This window comes from Mchenga conophoros, linkage group LG17 (genome assembly GCF_057382185.1).
Source record: "Mchenga conophoros isolate Kocher_MC1m ecotype Shallow Benthic linkage group LG17, M_conophoros_male_GT1.1, whole genome shotgun sequence".
NCBI classification, from domain to species: Eukaryota; Metazoa; Chordata; class Actinopteri; order Cichliformes; family Cichlidae; genus Mchenga; species Mchenga conophoros.
In genome coordinates this window covers 27,742,168-27,755,964 of record NC_140542.1, presented here as the reverse complement: position 1 = coordinate 27,755,964, position 13,797 = coordinate 27,742,168, and the positions used below count along the sequence as shown (strand labels likewise).

The window sequence follows — 13,797 nt, the reverse complement described above, 5'->3', positions numbered from 1 at the left end:
CCAAGATAAATGGTTTACCATAAACATGCACAATCCTCATCAAGCAATTCCTTAGATACGTTAACCTCATTTTACATATTTAAAAAAAAATCAAGGGGTAAGACTTGTATGGATAACTCAAAATAAACAAATCTGTATTTTTGGCTGGTTTTACTGTTAACTGGCACCTTGATAATCAAAATTATTATTAATCAGCCAGTTGATTAACTATCATCAAACATTAAAGTATAAAAACGGCATCGCAAATATTCTGTTTGAGCAGCAGATTTAGGTCACCAACATAATCTCTGTGGCAGATATCCATGTACTGTGAACTGTGTCAGCTGCATCATCATCATCATCATCATCACCATCATCATCATCATGGTGCTGCTGGTGGCTGTCAAATCCACTGACTCATAAACACCCACCACTTTGCCATGTCAGCATATCGTAATGTCAGTGTGTTTGTACATTTCATACTAACAAATGGCTGCACAGACAGTGCTTATGTGCATGTGTGCGAGAGAGGTTTGTGTGTGTGTGTCTGCCAGAGCGTCTGTGTGTAATCAGAAGAGTGTTTGCACATGTTTTTAAAGTAAGCAGACCTACGCAGTTTATAGCCTCCTTCTTAACCACATCACACAAGCCACCTCGCCTGTGCCATGCCTGTGTGTCTCTTCACAGGTCTTTTTTGTTTTCTGGAGAAACTGCAGTTGAGATTTCAGAAGAAGTGTAACCTCCAGCGGAGAAAGGAGCTGTGCATCGTGCGTTCTTGCAAAAATCTGCGGGCCACTTTGATTAGTAATTGCAAGATATGCTACATGTGAGTTTGAATCCACCCACTTCACTTTTCTCACAGATACACAGTAAACAAATGCATGGTATACACTCAATACCCACAGAGGATGTATAAGATGACATACAGAGAAAAGATATTTAGACTAAAACGATGCATAGAACCGCATGCTTGTTTATCGCCCATTTCCAAATGTTTTCCGCTCTTCTTTCAGCCTCACATCTACAACCGCATGCGTCACGGCTACTGTAAGACAAACACCTATTATCCTCGAGAGACTGTTGACTCAAATCTACCGGTAAGTCCACTCGAAGCCCTGGAAACACTCGTTTTGCAATGGCATGTCTCTGCCTGCCAAACACAAAGCCGATAGCATCAATAAAGAAAAGTCACCGCCTCCTTGTTGCCACTCAATGCAGGCACTTATCTGGTTGATGGATCCCAGAAAATGTGTATATGTAGTTGTTTTATTTGTTGATACAACCCTACATCAGTAATCTGATTTTTTGGCAAATCTTTCAGGTCTCAAGAATTTCTATGACTAGTTGACTGATTGTTAGCAGTTGTATCTGATATATAATAAACATGAAGGATTTCTTTCCTTTCATAATTGCTACTGTGGCCTTTTTAAGGATGTCAGAGCTAACAAAGTGCGACACGGAAATCTAGGCTACAAAATACAGGATTTGAGAAACATTAAAAGATTTCCATGGTAATCTGTGTGAAAGAGGTTAAAGCTTTAAAAAGTGCTGCCTTCTAAGTATGATTAGTATGTAGCTGTCATTCTGCTTTCTCCGTCTTATCACTCTCTGTTGGAAACACGAGCTGATGTCTCTCCAACTCTTCTCGTGTTTTTTCACGGCAAACTTTCTCACAAGCCTTTCTGTTCTCTCTTTCTCTCTGTTGTGTTTTTCTCCCCCCCCTGCACTTCCTCGACTGTGGCCTGCACGATTGGTCGGAGGAGGTGGAAAGTTGGCCAATGAGAGGACAGTTGCCAGGCAGTCTGTACCTTGTTTGGAGGCGGCTGGAGGCTCACACAGCTGTTCCATTGAAAAGCAGCAGGACATAATAACAGGGGCCCCTCGCCAGACACATACACACACACACACAAACACACACCCACACACGCACACACACGTTCGCTTCACGCACAAACACGCTCGCTTCCACAAAGGCACACAATGCAGGCTGAATTGAATTCTGTGGTCTGAAAAGTTAACTGCGCTACTTTTTCTGTCGACATATGTGTCCGTTTAACATAACAAATGTGGCATACATGTGCTTAGCAGTTATTTTGAGACATTTTTCCCGAGTTTTGTCTAGTCCAAATGCGATGTTTATTTTCTTTTGCGTGCAAAAGTTTGCTCTTGGGGTAATACCTGGCTCTTTAGTGGCAAAAGTTTCTGCTATGTTGACCATTTATTGATTAACTTTGTTTTTCCTCTCTTGGGCGAATTTTTCGGAAAAAAAAAACGTACTAAAACAAGCTCTTGTATGTCATAGATCATCAGCGCTGGATGCACTGTTTTTCATGCTGTACTAACAGAGGAAACCACAAAAAGAAAAAAGAATATAACAGCGATGTTGTGTTTCAAGGTCAACGACTTGTTTTGCAGTGCTGCAGCGTACCTAATAACACTGGAGAATTGTTAACTGGGCCCAATGACCCACATCACCCGGCAAAACACTGTGGATCCATCTGTCTCTGTGTCCCGCTTTAACAATACAACTCCTTTACGCTGTGTGCACTTTTTTCCACCCACATTTTTGACACCTGTTGCCTGTGAGGACAAAGAATCAATCCAAGCTGCCCTTGAGAATTAAAAAGATTTTAAAAAAAGCATATACATTTTAAATGCACAGAGCCGAATATGTATATACATGAACTGACACATGCATTGTGCGGCATATGGTGAGCTTTTCTTGGCTGATGGCATCAATAACAGCTGTCAAAAGTGGCTTCGGTAACATGAGTCACTCTAGATGAACAAAGGGGTATTTTAAAGGACAAAAGTATCCGCTCTGCTACAGTGCTTCAGCATTGCTTTTGTTTCATCTTGCAATATGTGGTAGCCAAATGTCAAAGCTTCTTCAGATTGTTGCTTTTACACTCTATTTTTCTAAAAAGAAAAAAAACTAATGGATTGTTGCTGTTTTCTCCATGGGAAACGTCAATTTCAAGGGTGTTTGTAAAGGCCTGTACATGTGAGTCTCTGTGTGTAAGCAATCAATAGGCCTCCTGAGTTGTGTTGCTGTTATAGAGATGAGTCTTCTTCAACAAAGAAGTGGGAATGTAAAACAATTTCAAGGTTGGATGTCTAGGGTCATAAAGAAAAATCTGCTAGTATGAAATTGCTGTTCCCTCTTTTCCCACAAGTTAATGAGTTACTAATTCAAACACAGTATAAACCCATGTTGAAACCCATGTTGATGACTTTCTTTGAGTTAGCAGTGCCCTTGTCATTTTAGACCTAACTGTGCTTTGATCAGTCTGTCCTGACCGTTGATGTGATGTTTATGAAGAACTGACTGACCCACAGGTTAGATAAGCTTCATTAACACTAAAGAAAAATATGTTTTTTGCCAGGGTGAGGCTTTCACTTCAAAGGCCTTCTTCCTTCAACTTCAAATTAAAGTGTAAGGAAAGAGCCAAAGTCCTATTATAATCTATGTTTTTCTGCCTCAACCTCCTGTTTTACTTTCTGAATCATTTTTATTCTTTATCCTTATTTCTCCAATGCTTCTTGCCATGTTGACACAAGAACTAAAACAAAACCACCTTCATTTGGTGAAGCTATTCTAGGCAGGGTTAAGACAACAGTGTTGTGGGGTGCTCATGATTACTTCTATCCTTTTTGGCCAGAAGGACGAGAAAATATTTAGAAATTCTTAAAAAAGTATGCAAAAGGATAGCTAAAGTACAATCTGTGCACTTCCTGTTTTCATGCTCATGTAAGCTCATGATTTTCCTGAAATTCCTCTTTTCTTTTTAGTGCACTTTTTATATCAGGAACACAGTCTGGAATTTTTTAAAGAACAATCCATAACCTTGAAAAATTCCAGTCACTAAAAATCATTAATCATCTACGACAATATCAGATCTTCAAACAACTGAACTGGACTAGTCAGTGTGTTAATGTTTACCTTATGTTCTTCTGCCTGATAACAGAACTGCTGACATTTATAAAAGGAATAGGAAATACACCACGAAAGGCACAACCTTCAAACTGTTCTTTTCTCAAAGTTTTTCTGCAAATTAGTTATGTTAATGAATTGGTATAATATAGCAATAAAAACATCACATTATATTTATATCCAAAATACAACAGATCTAATACTTCCAAGAAGAAGTATCGGGGTTGGTGCCAGGGGAAGAGAACTGTGCGGTCAACCAACTTTGACAAGCAGTACTTGGCTCAACTTGCTTTACTATTTCATTTAAAAAGAAAAAAAATGAGCGGCTTCATGCGCACACTTGCACTCAGACTATGCCCATAAAACAGAGGTTATAAACTAAGATGCACAGTCACAATATACAAAATAAGAGAGGCAATCCTATAATTCTATATAATAACCTATACACCGGGCCACCGTTACAGGCGACACAACAAATTTAAGGATAAACAACCTACTTTAAACCACACCATGAACGGGTATGCATAATTACAACCATACACGCACAGTATGCTCATAGTTTTAAAAGTTTAAAAATATCTGTCTCAGAGGCCATAATATGCAAAAAAGTAGACAAAATTTACTCAACTGTTAGCCCAGAATATCCTCACCACCTTGTGAATGAGTCTAGCACTAGCTCTAATTATGGATACTGTGGTGGTTGCATGTATGACTTGAGCAACTAAAAAATCTGTGCTAAATTTTTTTGTGAGTGAAATTCTAGTTGGCCTATTACTTCAATGATTTATTAACAAAAATTAGCAGATATGTATGTGTCTGTGTGCTAGCTAGACATGCTACTTATTGTTAGCTTAGCACTCCACCCTGTTGACCAAATGTGTCACTTCTGGCTGCAAAACAAATAAGATGGCTAGCCTACGCTAAATATGCTATTAACTGTGCTAACTTTCAAAGCTGGCAAATAGTGACCCCCAACAAATGAATGATGAAGGAATATAGCTTGGATTCATCCTATTTTTATTACACAGTCATAGAGGTGAATATATAACCACAGTATATGACCCTATACATTCAGATAGTATAGATCCAAACACATGCTAGGTTTACACAAGTAATATCATTTGCCCTTGAAGGATAAGAGTGAATGTCAGTTGTGTGTTCTCCATTGCGTCATGCACACTGCACAAATATGGGTGCGACACATTTAGTGGACAAATTGATCACAGTCTGTGTCCTTTGCCCTTTGTTAACCCCCACCCCACTGGTGCTACTGCCAGCAGACAGGCTCCAAGCAGATGGGATAGTTTGAGGGGGGAGGGTTTATTTTTAACAAGCTTGTTGTCACTCAAGACTTTTTCTTCTACTTCTTATCTCTCACTATTTGATTTTACTTCATTCTTCTCTCTCTTGGTCACTTTCTCCCTTAGTTTATGTCCTCAAGTTACACAGTATTCATGTTTGGTCTTTTTATTGTAAAAGAGTCTGTGCACTAGTAAAAAACTGGGTTGAAAACTGGGTTAATATTCTCATCTATCACATGTCCAGTTATCAACCAAGATCAGAAAAAGGTCCACTGTGGATCTGCACAGAGAATGAACTGAAATCATACATCTTTATGTGTGACATTAATTCAGTCATATCTGTGACACACATGCAACCATTCAGACCAATACCACACCGGTCTGTGAAGCTGATCTCAACTGTTTGGAGACAAATACGTTACACATACCTGTCTTTGAGTTTCTTCTTTTCCACTAAAGCCAAATTTAAAATAAATAACTAAAAGGATAAACTTCAAACCAAGCATCTGATCATTTGAAACCTTATAGACGTAAAAATCCGTGACAAGGTTGAAAAAAGTACGATTAAAAATGGTAAATTAAAATGATATCTGAACATCTGTTTTTCATTTGCTTCTTTGGGATTTGGAGCATACAACAACAGTAAGGAGTAACTGGTGAGGCTGATGGGCGGCTTTGAGGATACACTGGGGGAACAATCATTCAACTGTAAAAGTGATTTGGCTAGGAGGCAAAAGTCCAGACAGACAGATTGTGGGGTATATCATACGCTTTGTCTGTGAAGGGGAATTTTGAAGCTGTCGATGGGAGAGACAGATAGCGAAAGGCTTTGAAATCGGTTGAAAGGGAGGAGGGGCAATGTTCTGTATAAAATATCATTTCATTTAAACACATACACGCATACAGCAGGCCCACATGCTGTACAGTGAAACACTCTCCCATATTTATAGCCTAAACAGGTGCAACCCTACGATACCACCTCCACCTCTGTTCCTTCCAGTATTGCTGCTTTTCACACCTACTCTCCTATACATTACGTCACCTCTGACAGGAAATGAGCCACTACTATTCAAGCAGCTGTAGAGACCGCTCTCTTCTTATGGGCTTTCATTTAGGTTCCCTTCCATGTCATTTATTATTCATGTGTATTAAAGTCAATATTGTTTTCTTCTCATGATCCAGAAGAACAGAACTGATCTAGACCCATACAAAACATTAAAGCCCATCTGCTGTGTTTTTTCAGTGCAGTCTTATGCAATAGGAGGCTCTTTTGGGGCAACTTGAGCAGTTATGTGTGAACATGCTGCCACTTTGTGGCCTTGCAATGCAACTACTATCAGATTGTTCTTTCACATGACATATTTTCTACACTAGAGGTCAGCATTTTAAAGGCGTGCCAGTGTGTGACCATAATAAAGTAGTGAAACTGCTTTGGTTTGGTACAAAAGGGCATAGTCCACATTTCAAGTGTTTTTGGCTTCTAGTGAGAAAACTCAGTAAAGCTGTTTCTCACATTTGGATATTGTTTTTGAACAATAACCAATTTGTAAAGAGTTTCATCATTTATTCTATCTTGTCTAGTGTGGTTCTATACTCATGGATAAAACTGACTGAAAAGCATTGTTTGTCAGCTCTGCCTTTGTGTATTTTCATGACCATTTATGTTTATCTGTTTTTTTTTTTTAAAGATAAACATAAATACTCACATTCCCACACATAATAATGCAATGGAAAACTAAAAAGCAGTGTTCACCAAATGAGTTCAAATGATTCACGATGCAACAAAAACACATTCACAGATTATGCGCTTTAAAGACACACATATAAATAAATAAATATCTGAACACTGAAGGGGAACGAAACCATCTGTTTGACATTTGCAGTTCGGTTTTCATTATTTTTAAGATGTGTTTTATACGGCATGGGAAAATTCTGTCCAAAATATTTACAGCATTGAAAATTGGCCCTGATTTTCAGGCCCTCGCTGAGCACGTTGTGCTTTAATCCACATGATCTTAAAAATAGTGTGGTAATGAATGGTTGTTTTTGCACAACACAACTTTGTTCAGCTAAAGAAATAACACAACACAAATCGTTTATTTAACTGTTTCTATTTGAAATACACATGTAACCTGATACAGCGCTGTTCTTCTAAATGTACATTAATTCCAGTGATCGCCAGGACAAAAAAACTGCATGTGTGGAATTGTTTGTCAAATCTGATTAACAACAAAAGCACAAGCTCCATGATTTGTTGCTCCCATTGCGAGTGAGATTTCTACTTTTTTGACATTTAATGTGTTGCAGTTTTTTCAGGGTTGATAGCAGTTTAATTTATACTGAAAATAATGAGTTGCTGCCCTTATCAGCACTCATGCTGCATACCTTAGAGAGTTATTATCTCTGTGCACTGTGGGGCTAGGGCATGAGTCATGAATTGGGTTGTTTTCTGTCTAAGCTAACATTGTTGTTGTTAAGGCAAAACCTATCATGGTCTACTACAGCAAGTATGCTAGGACATCTCAGCCAAGTTCAAAATTAAACCAGACCAGACATTAATTTATTAGAAGTTTGTAGGATAAAGCCTTGATTAACTCTTCATGTCTTTATATTTTGCTGGGGAAAATAATATGCACGTGTGTTTTGTGGCAGGCTGCTCTTAACAAAATGCCTAAAGATAAAATTTTAAATCGGATCTTTCCTAAGTTGTGTGTTATCTGTAGAGAAAGGTCCATCTTTTGAGTTAGGTGATGTTTTTATGGTTGAATTATGTAAAGGTCAGTGTTAAGTGGCTTAAGAAACATTAAAACATTCCTCTAAAATGGTCAAGTACACAGAATGAGTGAAAAAGCATCCGATGTCCAAAGAAAAATTTGCTAGACCTCCAGGATACCTAGAGAGTTATAACTCTAGACCGAGTCGCAATATGATCTGGCTCCTTGGCTGCAAAACACAAGAACTGAAGGCTGCAACAAGACTTTTGTGCAGTACTGTAACCTAATGCTGAAGAAGAGAATAATACATCTAACCATTCATCATAATCAAATTGCTATCACTGGTTTTTGCACTCCTGGAGTACTTCAAAATATTAGCATATGAGTGAAAGGCCAAGCAGTTTCCAGGATCCACTTCTCACCCTTATATAACCTCTTAGATGCAAATGCCTTCGCGTGGCAGATAGTAGCCACTGTAAAGCGGCCATCACCTCTGACCCCTCTTCCTAAAGTTGCCCCATTTTCCCACTATTGATCCTTCAGATTCCTCTGACATTGAGAGTAAGTGTGACAATCCTCTTCCAGATAAAGGCATTTTAGGAGTTATTACCCATGGCTTACCCAGAGCTTATGTGTGAAACCTCTCCATGCAGAGAGGGGCACTGAAATGGACCATTAAAGTTAACTATGCCGGGGTAGTGTGTGGTTCAAAGGTTGCACTCTTTCTCCTGGAGTATTCTGTTCAGTAGCTTTTAAGTCTTCTGATGCTACAGATAGAGGCACGTGAGGGTCAACTGGAAAAGGCAGACAATAAGGGAATTCAGCATGATGGGTAAGCAACTCTCATACATCAGTTGAGCAATGTCTTTGTTGTGCTGTCCTTAACCTTCATTGTTTTACTCTATTATCATATTTAATGTATTATTTTACTGTATTCATATTATCCCTTTATAATTTTGGGATTCTGCATTCTATGTGTATTTTATTAATTTATTTAATTTTTTAGTTTTTTTCACCAAAAAGTTATTTAAATATGAAGATGTGTAAATTGTTATTATTTGATATCGGGTTTTTTTTAGGATGTGTTTGAAGCCAGAAAGAGGTCAGACCTGTTAAAAGGGAATGAAAATCAAAACCAAGTACATGTTATGGGACCTAAAATGTAGCACACATACACATGGTCATTTATTATATTGTATTACATACAGAAGCCATTCGTAACTTTCTAGGAAACTGGAGATTCATACAATCAGTTCATGTTTTTAAACCTGTTAAGGTTTAAAAGCTACTGGTCAAAAACAAATGTTTAGCACACTTTAAATATCTGTGGCTCAGGATAAATTTATCAGAAGGGGTGAATAAGGCTTGTACAAACAAGTGCTCAAACAGATTAGAAAAGTGCCATATAAATAAGTGACAGGCCATTTATTGATTCAACAGGTTTATAAATGTAACCAGATTTTATTTTTAACGCTGAGAATGTTCTTATGACTCTTGTCTGAAATTTGTTTTACTGATATTTGTCCCTCAACAGAGAAAATAGAAGTGCTGACACTCACACTTGTCCTGCTGTGCACTGTCTCTGGATTTTCACAGAGTACGTATTACATTCCAGTAAGTTAAAGCTAGAAAGTTTTTAGCAGTTTTGAGTTGACATTCTTTCAGTAAAGATAATCGTTTACAGACCTAAGCCCTGACATTCCCGTAAACACCTTTCATGTTAATTATGCTAGTTGTTGTAACGTGAAAGTGTAGCTTTTTAGTGCTTATTTAAATGTATGAACTTTCTGTCATTGCATTGTACAACAGGACTGACTTTCGCTCAGATAGACGGATGGAACAGCCATGACCAGTCTGACTTGAGAAATAAGGAGCTTAGCGATGTCTTTACATCTGCAGAGATGAGAAAAAATGGCGCCGAAAATATTACTGAGGAATCCACTCAAATGACAAAAACTGAGGAACAGAGGGGTGAAAGGAATACCTCAGAGAGGAACCCTACTAGAGAGCTTGTCGAGAAAGTAAAGACTGTGAAGGAAAGAAGGGGAGATGGACTGACTTCACAGATAGAAACAGAAATGGAGGAAAACACAGAGCGTGAAACGACCACAGCTGGCAGTATAGAAGGACTCTTTGTAAAGAAAAGTGATGAAGGGTACACCCCTGAGACATTTCTCACAAGTAGTCTTTTACAAGAAGGAACAAAAAGCGAGATCTACTCTGTACCAGACACAGCTGAATATGTAGATACAGATAAAGAGGTTGCATCGAAAATGAGAGAAAATGGACCGAGTTTGGACCCTGCCTCAAAGACAGAGACACACAATGAGAGCAGGAGACTGATACGTACTGGGGGAAAATGGAAAATAGATCATGATCATGATGCAGTGATACCAGAGGAAGCGAATCACAACAGGATAGATGTGAAAGTGAAGAGAAGTGATCAAATAGAGAGGCTAAAACAAAAAATGGTTGAAGAGGAGCAAGAAGGAGAGCTAGTTGCAGGGATCAGTCATCAGGAGAAGAGAAGAGCGGCACAAACTATAAAAGAAATAGGAGACAAGGAGAAGGGCGCAAAAAAGAGTGAGGACATAGCCCATGCAGTCTATAAGGAATTAATAGAAAAAGAAGATCAGGTATTAATTAACAACATTGCATCTCCTTTAAGTATATTTCCTGCTCAGGTAGAAAATGCCACAATTCAAATTATCATCCATTCTCAAAATAAGCCTCCCGCTTCTCACATCTCCCCTTCACTTCCTGTCACACCCACACAAATTCCTCCAGACTCCTCTCACCCTCCCACCCTTTACACCACGGATAGTTTTCAGTCTCCTTCTGTCAATATTCACATTCCTAACTCACTCAGTCACATCACAGACTTAACAGAGAGTCTGGGGGGCCATCTCAAGCAGAAAGAAATGGAAGTGAAGGCTGGCTCAGTTATAGAAGATGTAATGGCTAAAAATGTTTTGTTGAAACCAGCATGGAAAGAGGTACAAACACACAGAGCAGAGGACAAGGGGGAAATAAACAGAGTTGTGCAACCATATGAGGGGGAATTTATCTTGTTGGTCCAAACAGCAACAACACAACCCAATGAAGCAAAGTTTTTCACCAGAGAGCCAAACTCAACATCAAAAATAAATGCAGTTTTATCTGCTGAAGTGCCTCGGCTTGCACACAAATCAAACACGTCGCAGTCGATGGGAAAATACCGAAATGTTGAACTGATGGAGAATTACACCAAACTTACAGGGAAGCAAAATAAAGCATCTTCTCCACAACTACAGCTGAACAAATCTTCAGCCAAACCACAGCTCGGAACTGCCAAAACACCTTCACCGAGGCCAGTGAAAAACAACAAGCAAAGCAAAAATAAGACTATCAAGAAGTCCAAGGAAAAGAGAAGGAAGAAGAACAATAAAACCCAAAAGCCACCAAAGAAGAAGAAAGAAATCTTACCACCAACGCAGTTTCCTTACTTTATGGACAACTATTGTCCAATCGAGTGTGCCTGCTATGGAAGGTAAGACAAAGGATACTAAAATGAGACTAAGATACCCTTTCAATATTCTTAATATTAAATCACTAATGATTCTTTAATTGTATGTGTTGTTTTTAGAGTGGTCCAGTGCTCAGACAAAGGTGTGGATAAGGTTCCTTATGGTATCCCCTATAATTCCCGCTACATCCTCCTTATGAATAACTACATCAACAGCATCCAGCTGGACCTGCTAAATCAATATGACTCTATGGAGTTCCTTGTACTAAGCAACAATCGTCTCACAGATGGTTCAATTGAGGGAGCTTTTGAAGGGGTCCCAGCTCTGAAACGCCTCTACTTGGATAGGAATCTCTTACAAAGGGTGCCAGCAGACCTTCCAGCTTCTCTGGAGGAGCTTCGTCTGGACAACAACCGCCTGACCGTGATCTCGAAGGCAGCCTGGGCATGGTGCCCTGGCCTCTTGGTTCTGAGCCTCAGCAACAACAGCCTTGGGAATAATTCAGTTCCTAATGGCGTGCTCTCCCCTCTAGGGAACCTGCGCACTCTAAACCTGGATCACAACATGTTGATCTCAGTACCTCTGGGGTTACCATTGTCAATCAAAGAACTCTATCTTAAGGGTAACGTCCTTGAGAGTTTTGGCCAAGGAGCTTTCAACGGGAAATCAGGGTTGGTGGTGTTGGACCTGAGTGCAAACAGACTGATAAACAAAGGGCTAGATAGGGATTCCTTCCTCAATACAACGTTCTTGGAAAGCATCAACTTAGAGGGGAACAGACTAAAACAGGTGCCACAACACCTTCCTCTATCTGTTAAAACTCTAAATTTGGAAGGAAACTTCATATCTTCCATAAAGAAATCAGCTTTCAGAAGTTTGAAAAAGCTAGAGCACCTAGGCTTAGCATGGAATAAAATCTTTAAAGTGACAACAGGTGCATTCAGGATGCTGCCCGTACTGCACCAGTTAGACCTGAGTCACAACACACTGAAGCAGGTGCCCAGACAGTTACCTAAAGGTTTGCACTCAGTAGAACTCAAGCACAACAAGATTCGGTCAGTGCCTCGTGATGCTTTCTGCTGGGGCAATAAAACTCTCAGCGGACTTGTGAAAGTGCAGTTGGAGCACAATTTCATTGATATGGCAAAGCTGGATGCACATGCCTTCAGATGCTTACGGGGCTTCCAGGTGCTGCACTTCTATTGAGCATCTGAAAAGTTTCATAGGCTTGGATTTTTTTATGCACACAATTGAAATAAAAGTTTATAGTACTGAATCCTGCTTTGAAAGTTTTATCCAAGACCTGTGGTGAATGCCACTATTACGAGAAACCAATGATGAAACTCAAAAACAATATTTATTGTGTGTGAAATTCAGTTTATTGTGTGTGTGACCCACCAAAGTCTCAGTGTCCGACTATTTTTATGACTCAGGCTGCTTTTCCCAAAAGCCCTTATATGGTAGGAAAACATCTGTTTGCATGCAGCATGAGCAGCCTAAGGTACCTAGAACCAGAATTGTATGACTGCAAATCATCATGTTATTACTGACAGTTTTTATTTCTGGCAGTTTTTCCATGACCAACTAAAGCAAACATTATTATTTTATCCTACAGTAATTAGGGTTTTTTTTTTTAAAAAAGCTGCTCTGTTTTATTAGGCTAAAAGTTAAATTAAGACTACTTATATGAAGGTAACTGAAGGGATGAAGGAATTAGAAATTTAAAAAAAAGAAAGAAAGAAAGAAAGAAAAGCAATTATGTTGAATGTATGTAAACTTGTTTAATTTAATTATTGGATCCAAATTTACTTTTCTTTTTAACATTGTCAGCATTGTTTTCATTTGTCCTAGTTTCTAGAATGTGGATATGTCAGATATGCTGACAGTGAGAGACTCTCTGTGGCCTATGGATTCATGTTTGTTTTGGGTAAAGTGTGAGCTCACTGATTGCAACCATCTATTCTTTCCTCTGTGTGTACCAACAATATGTTTTATGAGTCACTGAATAACAAAGATTCTACTGATTATATACCATTGTCGTGACACTCTATTCGGCTTTTCGTCTCCACTATAACATCTTACTTAACTAGATGTCTGTTTTCCTCAAATCTTCAACGAAAAAGTTTAATCATGTAAATTTGTCAGACTCAATAAAAAACAAGTTAAAATAAAGAACTCGTTTGCTGGTGTATTTGATTGTTTGTTCCTCTTTCCCTGTTTGTAACTATTCCAGCTTTCTGGTTCTTAGTGAAAGAACAAAGACAGTGTGATGGGGCAGTTTAAAGGTTCAGTCTTAGTTATCCTGTCGGTTGACTTATTGTTCCACGGTAAATACATGGTCCAAAAATGTAAATACATTCCTA

At 38.8% G+C, this 13,797-nt stretch overlaps 1 protein-coding gene and 1 long non-coding RNA gene across 2 annotated transcripts; both read left to right on the top strand.

The window, feature by feature from the left end:
* Positions 1-637: 637 nt before the first annotated feature.
* On the top strand, positions 638-3,273 carry LOC146555642 (uncharacterized). The gene is made up of 3 exons (XR_014889246.1): positions 638-805; positions 993-1,076; positions 1,743-3,273. It is a non-coding gene; the product is annotated as an uncharacterized LOC146555642 (long non-coding RNA).
* Positions 3,274-8,364: 5,091 nt separating this feature from the next.
* LOC146555641 (uncharacterized) lies at positions 8,365-13,575 on the top strand. Its single transcript, XM_085251889.1, has 4 exons — positions 8,365-8,760; positions 9,463-9,525; positions 9,738-11,457; positions 11,554-13,575. Exons 1-4 carry the CDS (start codon positions 8,754-8,756, stop codon positions 12,638-12,640), a joined length of 2,877 nt encoding a protein of 958 aa, XP_085108015.1. The 5' UTR covers positions 8,365-8,753; the 3' UTR covers positions 12,641-13,575.
* Positions 13,576-13,797: the final 222 nt, after the last annotated feature.